This window comes from Babylonia areolata, chromosome 14 (assembly GCF_041734735.1).
Source record: "Babylonia areolata isolate BAREFJ2019XMU chromosome 14, ASM4173473v1, whole genome shotgun sequence".
Taxonomy (NCBI): Eukaryota; Metazoa; Mollusca; class Gastropoda; order Neogastropoda; family Buccinidae; genus Babylonia; species Babylonia areolata.
This window is the reverse complement of record NC_134889.1, coordinates 11,810,714-11,832,127: the sequence shown is the minus strand read 5'-3', so window position 1 is coordinate 11,832,127 and position 21,414 is coordinate 11,810,714. Positions and strand designations below refer to the sequence as shown.

Below are 21,414 nucleotides of genomic sequence, written 5' to 3'. Positions count from 1 at the left end.
TGACTAATCGTCAAATGACTCTGTTCTCAATGTGAAAAAATATCTTTTGTTTTTCACTACAAGATTTCTTCAATGAACAAAAATGCCTATCGGTTTCAGATAACCTGTATTTGAGAAAATTTTATGAGAGATCAAGCTTAACGGTTTGACTAGTAGAATGTCTGCAGCTTTTTCTTATTTCATAGCGATGACAAGACGCAACGTTTTGTATGTTTTTCGTGAGACTTGTATCAAAAGGTGTCAAAAACTAAATCAGGTTTCCTCGAATTTTAGATAAATTGTTTTAGGTACCTTTCTATGACTTTCCTATTTAATACTTTCACTGTATTTGGTATGTCCCAGTTTGTTCTCTTTGTGCAAAACCTCGTAAGTTCGACATTTTGAAAAAACACAATGTGTTTTCTAAAACTGACTATTCTATCAGAATCCACTGAGACCATGTTTTGAAAAACAAATATCAACCACACAATGGTGCATTAGCATTACAGTTTTTGTATTCACAAAAGTTTCAGTACAGTTTTTTTCGTTTTTTCTCAAAACTATGACTTTGGAGGTTTCGGAATTACTACAGCGAAAAAGGTGATGACAGAAGGGGAAAGGCAGAGCAACAGAAAATAAATTTTAAAGCATTATTTCAAGAAGCCGGGTATATTGTTGACAAACAAAAGATGCCTTCAGAGAAAGGATGAAATGGATGGGTCGACTAACGATGGGCGGATGGATGGGTAAAATACGTTTTGTCTTTCGTCAGATTATGGCGAATGCATAAATAGTTGGGTTGCGGTTTGTTTTATTGTTTTTTGTTTTTTTTTAAACATTCTGGTCCGATGGATGGGTGGGTGGGTGGATAAAAAGTAGAGGTGAGGGGGTAAGTGGAAGGGTGTTTGGGTGTATGAACTGATGGATAAATAGATAGGTTGGACAGACTGATGAGTGTGGGGGGTGAGGTGGATGGGCGAATGGATATTTTGGTAGGTAGATGGAGGATGGACGGACAGTTAAATAGGTGGGTGGGTGGATGGATGGGTGGACGGACGGATGGATTACGTTTTCTCGAACGTTCTGGTCCCGTCGATTCTCTGATGGACAGTGTTGATGCAGTAGTGCTGACCGCTGCCGCAGGTGACCAGGTGTTGACTGGTGCATTGAGGGTCGTCACACTGGAAGCACTGTATCCCTGTCACAACAACACAACCATCCATATGACCATCTTCATCATCGTCATATTACCATTTAAAATGTCGTCCTGTTTGTCATCGCCGCCGTCATTTCATCTGCATTAACATTTTGGTCGTCGTGTTTGTCGCTGTTAATACTACCATCTTTACCATAATCATCTGAATCCGTGTCATCATCATTCTTAATCATCATGACCATTGTTACAGCTCTTGTCATCTTGTGTGTTCATATAAAAAGTGGAATCGACCGCACTGGCGTTGTGGCTTCGTGTTGATCATCACCGTTGTCGTTTGTCAAAGTTGCAGGCGTTGGTTTATGTCGTCATCGTCATAGTGACTGTGGTCACCATCTTCTAATGACTGTGGTCACCATCTTCACAAACTGTACAGAAAGAAACTTGCATCTAGACAAGACAAGACAATGGTTTATTTGTTAGGCCTCCGGCCCATAACAAAGGAGTGGGCCACTAACAAAAATATTACATAATGAATCAAATAGTGTGAATAATATATCAATGCGCATGTGACTTGCAAGCTCTCTCTCTCTCTCTCTCTCTCTCTCTCTCTCATTATCTCTCTCTCTCTCCTCTTCCTTCCCTCAAACACATGCACGCACGCATATACACACCCACATGCACGCTCGCGCGCTAAACACACAGATCCAGCCATCTGGGTTAAGTGAAATGCTGACAAGCTAACAAAACTTACAAAAAAAATAATTACAAATTGCAAGAATCGGAAAAAAGGGGGAGGGGGGGTTGATGTATACGCCACAGGGTAACAAAATGCATACCTATATTCATCCACTCGTGTCCAAGTACCAAAGCTCCGCTCTCACGCCAAAAGCCTTGCATACAAAAAACGATAACTTCGCAACTAAAGATTCCGACACACAGGACATCAAAGCGGCAAATTTGAACAAGGTTGGATTTCTGTTATATTTGGCAGGTAAATGTTCTTCTCTTGGAGTCTGATAAACTGGACAAACCAAAAGAAAGTGATATTCTGTTTCAAGGGCTGTGTGACAAAAACTACACATTCTCTTATCACCAGGAACAGGATTATACTGTAAAAAGCGACAATTCAAATCTGACATACCCATTCGAAATCGTGAAAGTAGACGGCGTACAAAAAAGTTTTTCACGACCAGTAAGTATGGAGATGTTGTAAGTGATTGGTTGTAAACAGAATACACTCGATAGAATTCACGTGACAGCAGTGAGGAATGCCAACTTTGCTTTGCACAATCAATTAACCGTTGCTTAAAACAACGAATAAACACACATTCATTACCAACACCTTGTGCCTCCCACACATAACCAAAGCCGTACATGTACAAAACATTTCTAATACTACAAGCCCATGTGATATAATTTTGTGTTTGCAGATGTAGTAACATATTGTATGCTTTCTTGGGGAATCGATCATTGCTTAATTTTAGAAGACGTAACCAAAACTTAATACATTTAACATAAGTCATCACATAGAGTGGAAATCTACCAGTTTCACCATAAACCAAATGTCTAGGAGCTTTTGAATGTACGCCTAAAAACTTTTTTAAAGCGAAAAGATGTACACCTTCGATTAATTCAAGATTTTTTGTAACTCCCCATATTTCAGCTCCATATGTCAACACAGGTTGTATCTGACAGTCAAACATTTTAAAAAAGATACCAGGGGAATGTTCTCCAATCGCCCAAAGTGTTCTAATGATAGCAACAACTCCTTTTCTGGCACGACTTGCAAGATCTTCTAATGTTGCTGTAAAACTAAGGCGGGTTGACAAAAAGATACCTAAGTACTTATATACATTTACAATTTTCAAAAGTTCATTTCCATAGAACCATCTCTCGTTCGCACCAAGGTAGCCACCATTTCTAAACACCACCACATTAGATTTTTCTAAAATGACAATTAAATCAAGTCGCTTTGCTGTGTCATACAATATATTCAGCTGAGTTTGAAGACCTATTGGGGTATCGGATAGTAGAGCTACATCATCAGCAAAAAGTAAGATCAAGAGCTGGACAAAATCAGGAGAAAGCTGGATGCCATGCATGCCACCCGCAAGCACATCTGAGGTCAATTCGTTAATAAATAAAGAAAAAAGTAATGGAGAACATACTTCACCTTGTTTGAGGCCACGAGGGCACATAAAACTGTCTGTGAAATCACCACCAACTCGTACTTTTGCTTTAACTATTTCGTACATACTTTTCAGAGCCTGCAGTATTTTACCATTTAAACCATTCTTTTTTAAAATTACCCATAATTTACTCCTGGAAACACTATCAAAAGCTTTTTAAAAATCAATAAACGCGACATATAATTTTCTGTGTCTAAGCAACTGCTTTTGTACCATGGCATACAATGTGAACACGTGGTCAGTTGTACTGTGTTCTGCTCTAAAACCCGCCTGCTCTTCCCCAATCAGACCATGCACATCAATCCAATTACTGATACGTTTGTTCAGAACAAAACTGTATATCTTGCTACATATATTCAAAAGTGAAATGCCTCGAAAATTATCTGGATTATTTGCGTCGCCTTTTTTGTGTAGGGGCTGCATGACTGCAAGAGACCATTCTTGAGGAAACAAACCATGGTAAATATGTGATTGAAGTATTTAACCAGAAAAGGCATAATGCAGTCCACACTGTTTTTTTTGTAAAATTCGCCTATGATGCCATCAGGACCTGCCGCTTTATTGCTTTTCAGAGCTCTGATCGCAATCCGTATTTCAGACTCGGAGATACTACAGTTCAGTAAATCAGATGGTGCGCTAACATACATCACAGCGGGTTCAGCAATGGATTCATTCACATCAGTGGAGTCAGAACTAAACACAGCTTTAAAATGGTTAAACCTCTGCTCTTTTGAAATACTGGTCTGGCAAGACGAGCGCGGTCTGACTGAACGAATGGTGTTCCAAAATTTCTTTGAGTCATTTAAATTATTTTGTAAATCATGAATAAAATTGACTTTATAATTCCGTTTCTTTCGTCTTAGTAACTCCTTATATTCACGTCTTTTTTGTATGTAATTCAGTCTGACTTCTTCTCTGTTTGATCTGTTAACCTTTCTCAAAAATTAATGTTGTCTTAATACCGTTCTACTTTGCCTGCATTCCAAGTCAAACCAAACTCGTCTCTTCTCAGCGCCGACAGAAACAGTTTTCAACATACATTCGCCCGCAACTTCAAAACATTCATTAAATTTTTCAAGAGCAAGATCAATATCACATTCAATCAAGTGTGAAGCTTCATCAATAAGAGCAGCGATATGGTCTGAACACATGACATCACAATATGAATCACTTTTCTCAGGGTCCCATTTATATTTGGAAAACGAAAAAGATGACTGATTGTCAGAAGCAGCATCAGTCTGAAACTGAGCACATGAAAGTGACAACTCGACAGCTGCGTGCTTGGATTCAACCATAGGTAAAATCTTGAACTGCCTACACTTACTCAGCAAACAATGAGAAATGACGAAAACATCGATCACACTACAACCATTCGGGGACACATATGTAAAATTACTCGAAAAATTGAATTGTTTAAGGCCATTGACAATGGATAAGCGGAATTCATCACATACATTCAGCAGGTATCTTCCAAATGGATTAATTACGTCATCCTTTGATGATCTCGCACTGTAACCAGCGTCGTCATCAACACATTCATTCGTATTTTCCATGTCATATATGCCATCAATGGGATCACTGGATATACATGGATTCCTGGAAGCGGTTCTTGTATTAAGGTCGCCACACACAATAATGGGTACCTCACCATAACGACTATTAATATCCAGCATGCAGTCTTCATCTTCAAGCATCGTTACACCATTATAGATATCAGTATCTTCGTAATATTTTGACTTCTCAGGTGGCAAGTACGCACCAATAAATACACAGTCCTTGTCCAGACAAAACAATGTGCTTGAAATTTTTAGGGCAATAATGTTGTCTAACTCTAAAGGCACTTGCTCTACGTATTTACTCAAATCTTTTCTGACCAGAACTACTATGCCACCACACAGACGACCATGCATACTGTCTGAGACTTTCACGCCGGGGCAAACAAAAATATCATGGGTGGGGAATAGAGTTTTGGGGACTGAATCAGTAAATGTTTCAACCAGTAAAGCAAAATGATATTTGCCTATCCAAGATGCAATGTCTATTTCATTTAACATTGACCACAAACCTTCTACATTAGGGGTACAAAAGGATAATGAAGAAATAGACTTTTGGGAACAATCACTTTCCTTAATATTGCTCACCCCCAAATCATCATCACAAAAATTATCTGTTTCGGGGCTTTGGCCTGACTCTCAGCTAACTACATTACTGATTGTACTGTTCACTGTGGGCTCACATACAATGTCACTGACAGCAGTGCTTGATCTGGTCCACTTGTCCGTTATCTTGCTCTGCTTGGCAAAGGACTGTGACCGGGTCATCCGTGGCGAGTCCTGCCCCACTCGCGATGCCTCAAGGTCACTGGGACTTCGGCGACCACGTCCTCTTCCGTGACCACGGTTACCCATGCTGGAACCCGGGCTAGGTACATCCTGGGTCGGTGTCGCGGGTGGTGAGCCTCGTCCAAACCCGGCCGGCCTCTGAGCCCTCAAAGTGTTGCCTGGATCCTGCCTGCCACCCGTCTCTGAGTCACTCCCCTTTCTCCAGCAGTCCGTTTGACACAGAGGATCATCGTGTCTCTCACTGGCACGGTCAGTGCTTGGCCCACCTTCAGCTGCAACGTCATCAGATTCAGCGACTGACTGGGAATCGGGGATATTCTCCGGGTTGCCGTCACTGATAGCTTCAGCTACTTCAGTCAGTTCAGTTGACACTGGCACTGCGGGAGTTGCTGTTGCTGTTTCGCCCGTCCTCTGTGCTTCAACCTGCCTCCCACTGTGGACTGACTGGGTCAGGTTACTGGCACCACGTGTGTGAAGAGCAGTGTGCTGTTCTTGCTGCTGCTCACCATCCACATAACGCAGGTCTTCACGCTGAGGTCTCCTGTCGCTATTACTGTTGTCACCAGTGATGTAGTGCTGTCCTCTGTGTTGATCGCGGGATGAATGAAGACGGTGGGCTTCAGTGTGGGAGTCCTGCACAACTAGCCTCCCACTAAAGTAGAAAGCACGTCTTCCTTCACGTCTGTGATTTGCAATGGTGTCCCTTTGGTGCTTCGTCAGGTCAGCGGCGACACGCACACCTTCGCTGTTCCGCATCAACTCTCTGCCATCCTTATCTCGTATGACCACCATAACGTCAGACTGCCTAACGAACTTAACAAACACTGGACGATAGTTCGATGAAACAGTTTGCTTCCCAAGCCGATGAACACTTTCAATGTCTCTGCCACACCACTTCTTCTGTGGAAAGTGATGGTTGAGCAGCTGCACAACAAAGTCATGCAAAGTACTAGCTTCGTCGACTTCTTTCAGTCCATGAAATAGAAGATTTGAACGCCTGTCCAACTGCTCACGTCGCTCGACTGTATCCTCCAGTATCTTCATTCTGGTCTGCAGGTCATCTTGCTTCATCCTCATGTTGTTCAGCTGGTCTGCGTTACGTCTGATGGAGCCCTCCATGGCCTGTAACTGCTGGAAGATCTGCTGGCAGTTCGTTGCCAGGTTTTGCTCTAGAGTCTGGAAGCGGTGCTCAAAGTTCATGTTCATAAACAGAATTCTGTCTAGCTTCTCATCGCATGACATAGGTTGCTGCGGAAAACAACGCTCCATCATCTGCTGCCCAGGATAGGAAGGGAAATTGGAGTCTACTGGACCCGGGTTTGACTCCACGTCACCACATAGTAGTAACAATGTCAGTACCAAAGACGCAAGGGAAAAGGTCAGGGTTCGCCTACAAACACACCAGCCTCGATACTTAAAACGTCTGGTGAAGCTTGCTGCTTTTTTGTACAACAGCCAGATCAAAGTCCATGTAAAAATACCAGTTCTCACCCTATGATCAATGGCACAAGACGGCATCTTCTAAGTCGAATCAAACTTGCATCTAGTTATACTGTTAATCATGTTCTCTTTTTATTTTATTTTTTTCACTTCCATATTTGCATGTAAAACATGCTCAATTGTGCTGTAATGTAAACACCGACGTTTAAAACATGTATTGAAACACCAAAACAAAAAACACAGTAAAATGAAACAAAAAGAAAAACGTACGTGCATAACCCTTTGCAAAGACAGCCAACCAAACATTCAAGCACAAATTTATGCACACACACACACACACACACACACACACACACACACACACACACACAGCCATCACACTCATCATACATATCTCATGAAAAAGCCTAAATAATGCAATATCATATCACAATACTTAAAACTCCTATCACAATACTTAAAACTATTCTCGATATTACACAATAAACAAAAACCATATCACAATAACTTGAAAATTCACTTCCAATTCTTCGCACCGGGCACACACGTCACAATACAGTAAAAAATCTACATTCTAAAAGCAAAATTTAAAAGCAGTCACACCCTGCTTTCTCCCCACAACACACTACTTTTCACAAACAGGCACTCTGTAAGCCCTCGATTTCTCGCAATCGCACGATTTCTCTCACTTAGAGAGATAAAAATGTGAGAAATCGTGGGAAGTCCCCTTTATTTTTTATCCAAAACATTTCCTTTCTCATCAGAGTCGGTTTCTTCTCTTTTGCCAGTGCAAATTTATGAGAAAAATGAGAGAACGAAAAAGAAACGAGAAATGGGGTAAACGACAACGACGACCATGATCATAGACGAAGGTAATGGCACAATGGTGGTTTAAAGAAGTGTGAATGTATGTGTATGTCAGTCAGCGAGTGAGTGAGTGAGTGAGTGAGTGTGTGTGTGTGTGTGTGTGTGTGTGTGTGTGTGTGTGTGTGTGTGTGTGTGTGTATGTGTGTGTGTGTGTGTGTGTATGTGTGTGTATGTGTGTGTGTGTGTGTGTGTGTGTGTGTGTGTGTGTGTGTGTTTCCTTACGTTTGTTTACTTGGCTGATTGATTTGGTCTTCTTTCACTGTTTCATGTTCTAAGTGTCTTCTATTTTTAGTGCAATCTTGAAAGCGAAAGGATGCTGACATAAACAGATGAACAAATGAGCAAGCATGAAATGAAGAACATTCCATTAAATGTGACAGAAACGGTTGCATCACAACAAACACCAAAACTATTTGGTCCAGTTTTCAAGCGCTCTGTGTAAAGCATTGCGAAGCACCTTTTTTGCTATCACATATATGTAGAAAGTTGAATCATTTTTATGTTATTCCCAACATCCAGGAAAGATTCGGTTCACGTCATATTAGAATTATTATATCGTATCATGTCATGTCATGGGTCAGGTCAGATAGATATATCTGCTACTGTTAACCTGGATCCCAGTACTACCTGTCACAGGGTCGAATTGCTGGCGACTAAACCAGCACCCCCACCAGTCCTCTCAGGAAGATGGTGAGGAGGGTGGCTAGATACCCTGGTGGAATTAAATGACCCATCAAAGGGCGCCAGCTCTGGAGAGCTACCTGCGGCCACCTAGCTAAGGGAGTAAACCCTGACAGAAAATCCGGTGTGGGGCCCCTAAGGCGGTTAGATGGCAAACTTTGTCACTTTCCGGCAGCACCTGCGGCCGCGTTGGCACCAAAATGTAACAGCCTTGCTGTTCCTTTGGATCTGTCAGCGAGGTGGAGAGGGGGGGACAAGATGCATGGGCAACAGCCTGTCTTCCATATTACATTGCCCGGGCTTATATCCGTCCATCCATCCACAAACACCTTGCAACTTGCACCTAAAACCTGGAGAGGACACTCCAGCTTCGCTACTAGCACTAGCGTCGGAACAACACGTGAAGCAACAGTTACCGGTTATAAGTCAGCGCTCAGTTGGCGTAGAGCCGACGCCAGGGGTTGCTTCTGATGGTGGGAGGGACCCTCGTGTCCCACTGGACAGCTACCGCCCGCCCAAGCTGGGCAGCCCCCAGCCAGTTAGGTGCTGTCCCGCCACGACCTGCCTTCTTCTATGGGTGTATGAAGATTAGGAGAATATCCGACAAGCAGGTCGTTAATTTCCGCACCAGGCAAAAAGAAATCTTGAAGAAATGGATCAACAATGAAACTGTCCGGACAATGATGCCTGGGCCCTCCCAAGATCTGCAAGACATCAGCGACGCCAGAAAGACGGCCGTCATAAACAGCGAGCTGAAGAGACTAAATGTGGACATTGCCACTCTGCAGGAAACACGGCTGGCTGACTCGGGAACACTAAAGGAGAGGGACTACACCTTCTTCTGGCAAGGAAAGAGCTCTGATGTCCCAAGAGAGCACGGAGTAGGCTTTGCAGTCAGGAACAGCCTGCTGAACATGATCGAACCAGGCAGCGGTGGTTCAGAACGACTATTGACTCTCCGCTTCAACACCTCCGAAGGCTATGTCACTCTCGTCAGCGCATATGCTCCAACACTGTCCGTCTCTCCAGACGCCAAGGATGAGTTCTACGAAAATCTCGCATCAACCATAAGGAACATCCCCAGGACAGAACAACTTGTTCTCCTGGGCGACTTCGATGCCAAAGTGGGTGCAGACAACGATTCGTGGCCCTCCTGTCTCGGTTCCTTTGGAGTGGGGAAAATGAATGAGAATGGTCAGCGACTATTTGAGTTTTGTACCTGCCATGAACTGTGCATCGCCAACTCCTTCAAGACGAAGCCCCAACACAAAGTCTCCTGGAGGCACCCGCGCTTAATACATTGGCACCAACTGGATCTGATCCTAGTAAGACGAACTGCCATCAAAACCTTCTCCACACTCGCTCTTACCACAGCGCAGACTGCTACACGGACCACTCTCTGGTATGCTGCAAGATCAGACTGCAACCAAAGAAGTTCCACTGCTCAAAGAAACAAGGGAACTCTCGCATTGACGTCAGCAAAGATGTCTCAGCCAGACATTGTAGAACAGTTCGCAGAGGCCTTTGAGAGAGAATTCGATGCATTGCAGCCCAGAGACTCTGCCACAGAAAGATGGGAAATGCTACGAGACACCATGCACCGCATTGCTATGGCCACCTTTGAGAAGAAAACCGCGAAGTCCCACGACTGGTTTGAGGCCAAATCATCAGAGATGACTCCCATTATTGAGGCCAAGCGCGCTGCACTAACTGAGTACAAACGGTCACCCAGTGAGAACCTGCAAATCCTCAGGGCCGCCAGGAGTAAGGTTCAGTTTAACGCCAGACAATGTGCAAATGAGTACTGGACAGAGCTCAGCAAAGAGATACAGAACGCTGCTGAAAGAGGCAACATCCGAGGGATGTATGATGGTATCAAGAAGGCACTGGGACCAACACAGAGCAAGACTGCCCCCCTCAAATCCTCCACTGGGGAAGTAATCAACGATCCCAGCCAGCAGATGGAGAGATGGGCAGAACACTACTCCGACCTCTACTCCACAGAAAACATGATGCCCAACTCAGCCCTCGATGCCATCAAGTGCATGCCGGTCATGGAAGAACTTGACGCTGAGCCAACTGAGGACGAACTCAGCAAGGCCATTAACAGCCTGACATCAGGTAAGGCACCTGGCAGTGACGGAATTCCCTCAGACCTCATTAAACACTGCAAGACTGCTCTTCTGCATCCTCTACACACAGTCCTCTGTCAGTGCTGGAAAGAGGGAGCTGTACCGCAGGACATGAGGGACACCAAGATTATCACCCTCTACAAAAACAAGGGTGAAAGGAGCGACTGCAACAAATACAGAGGCATCTCACTTCTCAGCATTGTATGCAAAGTCTACACTCGGGTCCTCCTAATTCGCCTGCAAAAACTGGTCGAACGCGTTTACCCGGAATCACAGTGTGGTTTCCGAGCAGTGAGATCCACGGTAGACATGATCTTCTCCCTTCGCCAAATCCAGGAGAAGTGTAGAGAGCAGAGGATGCCCCTGCATGTCGCATTCATTGACCTCACCAAGGCCTTTGACCTAGTCAGCAGAGACGGACTTTTCAGGGCTCTTCGAAAGATCGGCTGCCCCACCCCCACCCCCCCACCAAACTGCACAGCTGAGATACAAAGACGTTAGCAAACGTGACATGAAGGCACTTGAGATCAACACTGAGTCCTGGGAAGACCTTGCAGATGACCGCAACAGATGGAGAAGCACTCTCAAGAATCAGCTACGGATTGGTGAGGACAAACTGTCAGCTGCTGCAGCAGAAAAGCGAGCTCGCAGAAAAGGGACGGCAGCCAACAAACCAGCATCAGCTTACACATGTGACCGCTGCGACAGAGACTGTCTCTCTCGCATGGGTCTCTACAGTCACAGGCGACGCTGCATGGTCCAAGCAGACAGTCCAATTAGACATTAGGTCGGATATACTCTGTCCATGGTCAGCCATGACCGAAGGAGGCCTACTACTACTACTACTACATGTCATATCATATCGTATTATATTATATTATATTATATTATATTATATTATATTACATTTCTGAATTTCGTTGTTTGCTATTGACTTCCGATGTTTAATTCGAGGTCGAAGCATTGCAGTGATCCATCTTATGTGAAATCAATAAATAGTTGTGTTTCAGTGTCATAACTGCTTATGTCTTCACTTACGCCACTGTCATTATCATGATCGTCGTTCTTGTCGCCCACCTTTTTCTCTTTTCTTTTTCTCTCAGATTTGCACTAGGAAAAAACAAAAAACCAACTCCGATGCAAAAAAAAAAAAAAAAAAAAAAATTTACAAAAGTAAGGGGGACTTCCCACGATTTCTCACACATTGTCGTTGTTGTCTTGAGTGGGAGGGGAACGACCACGATTTCTCGCAATGATTTCTCTCACTTTGAGTCTTGTGACTACGAGAAATCGTGGGCTTTCACACTCATTTGTATGCCCAATGCTAGGTGAAGTCAAAATAGGTGCGCCTTTAAAATGCTGGGTTTGTCTGAGGGACAGATGCAGGGAGTTCAGACTGTGGGGACAAAGACATATTTTTTGCCAAAGGTCTCAGGGGAGTACCGAGGAACTGTTAGCAGAGAGGCGTCAACTGAATGCAGCGACTTAGATGGATGGTATAGACGGAGAAGATCTGAAAGATACGGTGGCATAGTGTTGTGATAGAGACACTGAAAGCAGAGACAATCTACTTTGTATTGAATTCTTGCTTTGTCTGTGAAGTGTTCTGAGTAGTGATGTTACATTTTCATGCCTGAGTTTACGGAATACGAGTCGGACTGCATGATTCTGAATTCGTTGAAGTTTATTTAGTTTCTTATCAGGGAGACCAGCGAGAAGAGAGTTCTAGTAGTCTAATCTAGAGAGTATGAAGGAAACAGCAAATTTGCTGGCAGCAGCAGAGGAAAGGAAAGAACGAATTTTGCCTAACCTACGTAGCTGATAGAACAGAGTGCGCCAGTGTTTGACATGTGCATTCACAGACAGTGTTTTATCTATGTAGATGCCAAGGTTTCTCACAGACAGGGAGAAAGCTATGTCACAGCCAGAGATGGACATAGAGGTAGAGGTAACCTGATTTATCCATGATTTGGTGCCAATGACAATTAGCTAAATTTTTTCCTCATTCATCTTCAGCTTGTTCTCACTCATCCACTCGACAACATCCTCAATGTAATTTTTCAAACTACAGACAAGAGTTCAAAATCCATGGGAACAGTAGAGTTGTGGAGCTGGGAATCGTCTGCAAAGAAATGGTATGAGTGACCTGACCGTGCGTGTCCACATAGTAAGTAAAATACACAGACAATTGAAATTGTTTTCACTAACTGAAAGCAAAATATCAGCATGTTTTACGTTGTCACACAAAACAGACAAGCGGGCTTCAGCATTGTTCTATATTGTCACAAGCATACAAACAAGCATACTGAACATATTAAAACACTTTCTGTATTTAACAGTTGTCATTAAAAGCGTACCATAGCAACTTCATCCTTTAGGGGATAAAAACCAGAATGCTCCCTTTTTTCATACATTCATGATATACTGAGAAAAAATACACTCAACATGATTTATCTTTTTATTTTAAGATAACGTTTCACACATATGACATCAGTTATCAAAACTGTTATATTTTCAAGCAAAAGGCCAAGGCCAGTTTTGTCCTTTTTGACTCACTTGTATAAATAAAGTGAGTATATGTTATAACACAGTGTTCACTCGTGTGTGTGTAAGTGTGTGTCTGTATGTATGTCTGTGTGTCCGTGGTAAACTTAACATTGCTATTTTCTGCAAAAAAAAGAGAAAAAAAATTACGGATCGTTTCTTTTAGTTTCGGTCACCCTGTTGTAGACTGGTTCGTGCAAATACATGTTGCGGTGTGCCTGAGGCGATTTCAATGCCGTCTCCCTTACCACCGATTTAAAAGAATTTCTAAACTAATCGATATATATATATATATATATATATATATATATATATATATATATATATATATATATATATATATATATATATATATATAACATGACCTACATGCAAAAACATATGTATCGGGCTAAAAACAAACAAACAAACAAACTAAAAACATAGCTGTAAATATCAAATTTGGTCGAGTGACGTTAGATGCATTGTCGTGTTGTGGGTAGGACTATTTGCTTCCAAACAGAACATTCTTGGTTCAATGCCGCTAGCATGCCTGTTTGTTTGGATGTTTGTGTGTTTGTTTGTTGTTGTTTTTTTTTGGGGGGGAGGGGGTTGTGTGGGGTTTTTTGTTTGTTTTTTGTTGTTGGCTGGTTGTTTTTTTTTGTTTTGTTTTTTTGTTTTTGTTTTGTTTTGTTTTTGGTGGGTCTTTTTCCAAACCTTATCAATATTTGATACAAAACCCATTTGGACGGGTTTTTCAATCTCTTTATTTTTTTTCTCATGATTCCTTTCCTGGATAAAGCACGTGTCACAAGTGAGTCTTGAAGGCCTTGCCTCTTGTTTTTCCTTCTTTTTTTTCTTTTTTTTTTAAGTTATATTTTATGACAGTTTGACTTACGTTTGGGTGTGGATGGCCTGTCTGACGTGGAAGTTGCTGTCGTCGTGGAACTGATGGTGGTGGAATCAGGAGGGATGGTGACAGTGGTGGGTTTTTTAGTCGTCGTAGTCGTCATTAGCGTTATTGTGGCGGTGGCGCTGGCAGTTGTGGTGACAGTCGTTGGTTTCTTCGTTGTAGATGTCGTGGTAATAGGTTTCTTCGTTGTCATTGCTGCTGTTGTGGTAGTAGGTTTCTTCGTTGTCATTGCTGCTGTTGTGGTAGTAGGTTTCTTCGTTGTAATTGTTGTGGTAGTTGGTTTCTTTGTTGTCATTGTTATTGTTGTGGCAGTAGGTGTCTTTATCGTTGTTGTTGTGGCAGTAGGTTTCTTCGTTGGTATCACTATTGTAGCAGCAGTGGTGACGGCAACTGTAACTGCTTTCTTGGTCGTTGTGGTGGTGTTTGATGGCGGAGTGGTTGTGTCCGGAGGGATGGTGGCCGTACCAGGCTTTTTGCTGGTGGATGCTGTTGTGGGGGCAGTGGCTGGTTTCTTGGCATTACTTGTTGATGCCGTCGTCTGAGTAGTGCTGGTAGCAGGGGGAATGGTGAGAGTGGAGACCTTCGTGGACACTGACGGGGGCGTGGTTGTTACTGCTGTTGCTCGTTGGGGTGTAACGGCAGGTTTTTGGGTTCTGGTGGTAGTAGGAGAGGTGGGGGTTCTGGTGGTGTCAGGGGGGATGGTGATAGTGGGGGTTTGGGAGATGGTGGTAGTGGGTGACGGTGTGATGGAGGCTGTGGGGTGTGTTGGAAGAGGGCTGGACTTGGCCTGCAACAGTTAATAGCTGCCTTCATGCGTGGATGTGCGGAGGGGACGGTAAATGTATATATATATATGTATATTTATATGTCTGCATGTGTGTGTGTGTGTGCGTGTGTGCGTGCGTGCGTGTGTGTGTGTGTGTGTGAATGCATTTGTGTGCTTGTGCGTGAATAAGGAAATGAGTGAATATGGAAGGGAGAGAGAGAGAGACAGAGAGAGACAGAATGAATGAATGAATGAATCTTTATTTTCCAACGGTGAAGATATTAGCATTCTGGCCGACTTTAATATCTGCCGCTGTTCTAACATACACACACATAATGTTGTCATACTCAATACATGTATAATATACGAGGATAACGCGGCGTCAAACTGAGACACAACATCGCTCACATCTTTCCGAAACCGGAGTAACGCACTACACAGACACACAGACACTCATACACACACCAACACACACACACACACCGAGGGAAAAACAACAAAACAAAATCTTAGCATGAATGCTACACATTGATTCTTGTGAAATTAACACAGAAAAGTAGTGATAAGATTTAAAACACAAATGTAAGAAATAGAAAAGATAGCAAATAAGGAGACAGGTAATAGGGATATGGACAGATGGGGGAAGGGACACACACACACACACACACACACACACACACACACACACACACACACACCCCACACACACACAAAGAGAGAGAGGGAGATGCAAAAATATGTCAATGCAAAAGCAGTAAGAAAAGAAGGGGGGAAAATGTGAGGTTGGGTGAGGATTGTTTACAGTTTGTAATAATGTGAGTACATAAAATCAGACTAGAAATTGATTTCGTTTGTTTATGTGTCCATTGTAAGGAGAACAAGCTCAGATCTTAAAAAAAACAATATTCTATAGCGTGATACGTTATAAACTGATTGACGCATTTTGGAGCAGTTTGTAAGGATTGTCAGTGAATGGACGCAAACCGTGTTGTACACACACACATACGTAAACACAAACACACGGAATTTGACGGGCAAACTAAGTACATGTGACTAATACACAACAGATTTCAGGTCTGGCTTTCGGCACGCATGTACTGTCCAAGGGTTCTTTGAGGTGTTTGGGGAGATTGTTCCAGCAGTGCCTGCCTGAGTATGCTAAACTCGATTTATAAAGGTCTGTTCTTGGCTTGGGTAGAATAAGTGTCGCATATCGGGAGTTATGGTTGCGAATTTCATTGCAGACAATGGTTTGGTGTAGATAAGTAGGACATTTACGGAATACGATTCGTGCATAGGTACACACTTATTCAATATTAGGTGCTTAGTCAAGGGAAGAGATGCTGGCAGTTGATATTGATGACTGCGTGTGTTTCGTAAAACACTATTGAGGTATTACAGCATGTCTGTGTACAGAATCCTGTTTTTTTCATGTGCACTTCCCTGCAGTTGTCCCACACGTTTGTAACATAATTACTTCTAGACATGATGTGAGAATGGAAAAAGAAAGAGGAAGCTTCTGGATTGATAACATATTTCAAACGGGATAGTAGGTAAACATTTTCTCAGAGAGAGAGAGAAAGAGAGAGAGAGCAAAACGTACATCTACCTGATGAAAGATTTATTCATTTCTTAACATAAGCTTGATTCAAAATGTAACAGTAAACAAAAACACAGCCAAAACACACTTACCTTTGATTCCATTCTTGAAGAAGAAATTGAAAGTTTGTGATACTTAATTCAACATGGTATTGTACGGTGAGCTAAGAAACCAATATCAACAAAGTTTTCCATCTTCCTAACTGCTTTGCCAATAAATTGTAGTATCGCTGATTTGAAGAGTAATAAGGAACACACATGAAAGTAGCAGACCTGTTGATTGGCTGTCTGTTGGCAGGGGCATGTGCCTTGACTGGCGGGGTGTGACTGAACATTGGCGATCTGCCCACCACTGATGTGGATGCTGATGTCAATGTTGAGCCCCGGGAAAAAGCTGGACTGACCACCTCCTGATGGAGACTGGGCGTGTGTCTGCGTGCACGCCTGATTTCCATGGCAGTGGCATGTGGTCTGCGCTCATCACCAAACCATAATCGTTGACTCATCCTCAAAAGTAACAATGATCTGAGTAGCAATGAGTGATAAAACACACAAAAAAACCTGTTGACATAATCTTAAATGTGAGGAAAGGGTCAAAACATTATCCTGGCACCATTATTGGTGACAACAAACAACTTGACGATGTGCTGTGAAAAGGGAACAATGAAACGTTAGAGACTATTCAAAGCAATAAAGAAATGCAAACTTATATAGTTTCAAATCAAAGTTGTTCATATGACACTGGCAACAAATATAAAAATCTATTTATATGTATCACTGAAGACAACAAATCTACATTTGTCAAACTAAAGGAAACAAACACTTGCTCGCTACATGCAGAATAACATCTGCTTTTTGGAAAGATGAAGATAATTTATTAAACAACTGCAACTATGCATGGCATTTGATATCAAGGAAACTTGCATTCATTTTGCGCCGACTGTAACTTAAAATAAAATGTTCTCATCAAGTCCTTGTATAAATGCACTTCGGAATGTGCAGGGACACATAAGGTGATGAACACCAGCACACCAAGTAATTGTGTCCCTCACTTCCTAAGCACACCGTGGAGCAAGACAAAACTAGCCAATTGGGCCACATGGTTTTATTTATCATCTTTTTTAAATCCCAAGAACTCGTAATCATTAATATCAATAAGCAGCAAATCTTTAGAAATGATAAATAATTATCTCAATAATATTTACGCAAAAAGTATTGTATTCTATTACTCTTCCCTCTAAGAAATTCGGGCTACTTTTCCCAGAGAAAAGAGAGCGCCACCCTTTTCCGCCCGAAAGTGTATTTGTTTTCCTGCCAAAGTGGGTTTTTCAAGAGTATTTGTTTTCCTGCCAAAGTGGGTTTTTCAAGAGTATTTGTTTTCCTACCAAAGTGGGTTTTTCAAGAGTATTTGTTTTCCTGCCAAAGTGGGTTTTTCAAGAGTATTTGTTTTCCTACCAAAGTGGGTTTTTCAAGAGTATTTGTTTTCCTGCCAAAGTGGGTTTTTCAAGAGTATTTGTTTTCCGACCAAAGTGGGTTTTTGGAAAAAGTATTTGTTTTCCGACCAAAGTGGGTTTTTCGAAAGTTTGTTTTCCTACCAAAGTGAATTTTTCTATTAATCTTGCCAAGGACAACCGTTTTCCTGCCATGGGTTCCTTTACGTGCATACTGCACACGGGCACTCAGTTTATCGTCTCATCTGAATGACTGGCTTCCAGACCACCACCCAAGGTTTGGGAGATGATGGTAGTGGGTGACGGTGTGATGGAGGCTTTGGGCTGTGTAGGAAGAGTGCTGGACTTGGGCTGCAACAGTTAATAGCTGCCTTCATGTGTGAGTGTGTAGGGGGTAAGGTGGGGGCGGGGGGTGACGGTAAGTGTATGTTTATATGTGTGCATGAGTGTGTGTGTGTGTGTGTGTGTGTGTGTGTGTGTGTATGGTTGTGAAGTCTAGTGGAAGGGGAGAAAATACTGGCGTGTGTGGGAATCGAACCAGTGCGCTCAGACTCCCTCGCTTCCCAGGCGGACGCGTCACGTATAGACCAACACTCCACCAATGCGCCAGAAACATCCAAGTTTATATTATGTAATGTATTGTCACATAATCAGATCGACAACACTGATGGCGCATATAGACAAAATATTCAAAGCGTATTTGTCTTATCACCAACTGAAGTTCACTATCCATCAACAGTTCATGACAACACATGATACAAGAACTCCATCAATAATAACAGTTCATTCTGATGTCTGTCTTCTCCAGTGCACAATCCACAATTTACGTTCGGTTAAAATCGACGAGTTTTCCTCATCTTTCCTAGATTCTGTATCTTTTAATCAGTGCGTGAATGGGATGTGCGGCAATAGCCTTGCCGTACAGCTACAATGTCCCACACCTCAACCCAGTGCTCCGCTCGCTTGACACGACATAGCTAGACTTCACAGCGTCTGTCTCCAGCCATGGCTTCACGTCCATCAGCCAGTGACAGGCTAGTGTTGTTTCCCAACCCTCACCACCACAACTTTGGATAGGTATGGATAATTGCGAAGTGTGTAACTGCGAAAGATTCGTATACCGCCCCACTTCGTAGCGTTTTTAACGGTTGCACAATTTTACGTCTGCTTCGACCTTTTTCTAATACTTGAATGAATATCCATTTCCAAAAACCAGTCAAACATCAGCTATTTCTGGCTATTTCTGCGCTTTCTTCTCTTTGCGCACCACTGCCAACAAACGCGCTTCAAAATCAAGGGAAGCATGTTGTACGACTTGAACTTTGACACAATTTGAAATAGTTAATTTGATAGGATTGGTTGAATGCGCATTACCAGTGCTGGGACAATTTAAGAAAGCATAATGGTGACAGATCAGACCATCAGTTTTGAAAGGAATCTGCAAAATAGTGTCGTTTGTAATCAGACCATGGGATATTTTGACGTGACAGACTTTATGAACGATGCTTCACTGTGACTGAGCACTCTCAAAAGGGTGTTTGTGTGCGGTATGGGGTGGGTGTGTTTGTGTGCGGTATGGGGTGGATGTGTTTGTGTGCGGTATGGGGTGGGTGTGTTTAAATGTCTGTTTGTCTATATGTGTGCATGTGTGATCAAAACCAACAATACAACATGTCTAATGAGTTAAAGACCTGCTTCTGTTTTAATTGTCTACATGTACCCAAAGCTATCGTTCGCAAGTAGACTTGCCCGTTTGCAGTTACAGACACCCCTGCTATTTCAAACGTCGACAACATGTTGAAAAGAATGAGCAAACGAACTTTTCCTGGTGCAACCAGTCGCGAAGAAAGCCTTCAAAAAGCAAAATAACTACCTTTGACTTATATACGACTTGTTAACTTTGCAGTACACACGTTGAACTGGTCGCTTCGACTGGATCGTTCGCAGTTAGGCATATCTACCCACACTGATTAAAAAATCATGATACTCAGAAACATTTGCGTTCAAAATTGAGTTTCCCGAAATTATTTTCCATTCGTGAGAAAACGGTGAGCACAGAAACGGCATACGTTTTGAGAAGTCAAATGGTGTCATCTCTTTTCCAAAACATAACTGCCTGTAAGATCACCCAACATCACACTGCTGCAAAAGTTAATGTGCAACCCACTACACACGAGGAACAAAGCAGCCTGCAGTCACAGCACATGGCAACTGGTCCATGAAAGAAAACCGTTGGCCTTGCGTTCGTGACAAAGCAACCTTGAGAAAAAAACTATCGTTTTATCTGTTTCGGGATTTTAAAAAAGAGATTCTAAACATACTGCAAAAACAAACAGGCTCTGCATATATTTTACATTCCAGTGGCACCAATACTAGCCATTCACTGAATAAATCTGGAAAAAATATTTTCAAAATTACATGTATACTAGTTTATCTACAGCTTTTGCCCAAAGAATCAGTTATTGAAAAAAAAGCGTTTTTCATTTGGTTTCAGTGCTTGACAGCCTTCTATAGCCATCTACAGCCTGGTATAGCCATGGAAGATAAAATAGTGATAACAGTGTGTGACCGACAGGCAAAAATCCCTCTTCTATTTAGGTTTTATTAGGGGCGCTCATTATGTACATGAACTGAGAAAAACTGCAGGAACTACAGAATCGCAGTTTACTTGATATTACAGAGTAATGATATCCAAACTTAACGTAAAATATCACTCCATTCCTGAAAATCTGTTCTGCACAGGAAGGCAATATGTGTGGTAACGGTGATGGCCCTCCTGTTAGAATCTTGACCCTTTCACAGCGAGATTTTTGTGCCATGATCCATTGTTACCTCTGCCAGGGAAAATTGTTCAATGAAAGATTTTAAAGTTTGTCACATTGTTTTGTGAAGCCAGCTGTATGCTGAACAACAGTTTAAATGGTTCAAAGAATTCCAGTTTCGAAGATCAACGCTCGAAGACGATGAAAGTTGTGGTAATCTAGTAACCGTCTGTACTCCAGAGAAGGTTACCCAGACAAGGTCTGTGATGGAGAATCCAATAATGAAATACCTAAAATGAAACGGAAAATACAGTGAACATTTCATTGGGAAGTATCAATTTCATTTTCCATGGTCACCTGGGCGTTCGGAACCGTTCTGCCCGTTGGGGCCTTCGTGACTTAAATGATGAACAAAATAAGGCAAGGGGTTTATTGGAGCATACACGTACTCCAAAACCTTGATGGAGGAAGGTCAGATCGCATTTGGGATATTGCAACTGCAGACGAGACGTAGGAATCAGTGTTATCCCGAAGAAAAAGCGGTAGACAACAGCATGGGTCTTCCAAGGTGAGAATCCACCTGTAAAATTTAAAAGATCCAGAAATGCAGGCAA

The 21,414-nt window shown here is 42.4% G+C and overlaps 1 protein-coding gene across 1 annotated transcript; it reads right to left on the bottom strand.

The window, feature by feature from the left end:
- Positions 1-1,043: 1,043 nt before the first annotated feature.
- LOC143289433 (uncharacterized) lies at positions 1,044-16,692 on the bottom strand. The gene is made up of 3 exons (XM_076598398.1): positions 16,681-16,692; positions 14,208-15,009; positions 1,044-1,177 (listed from the first exon to the last, which is right to left on the bottom strand). Exons 1-3 carry the CDS (start codon positions 16,690-16,692, stop codon positions 1,044-1,046), a joined length of 948 nt encoding a protein of 315 aa, XP_076454513.1.
- Positions 16,693-21,414: the final 4,722 nt, after the last annotated feature.

What these genes read in the sequence shown, in the direction of transcription:
- LOC143289433 (XM_076598398.1), bottom strand. An exon ending in CAGGCCATCCACACCCAAAC is followed by an intron (nt 1,178 to 14,207) that starts GTAAGTCAAACT and finishes TTGTTGTGACAG; the next exon opens with GGATACAGTGCTTCCAGTGT.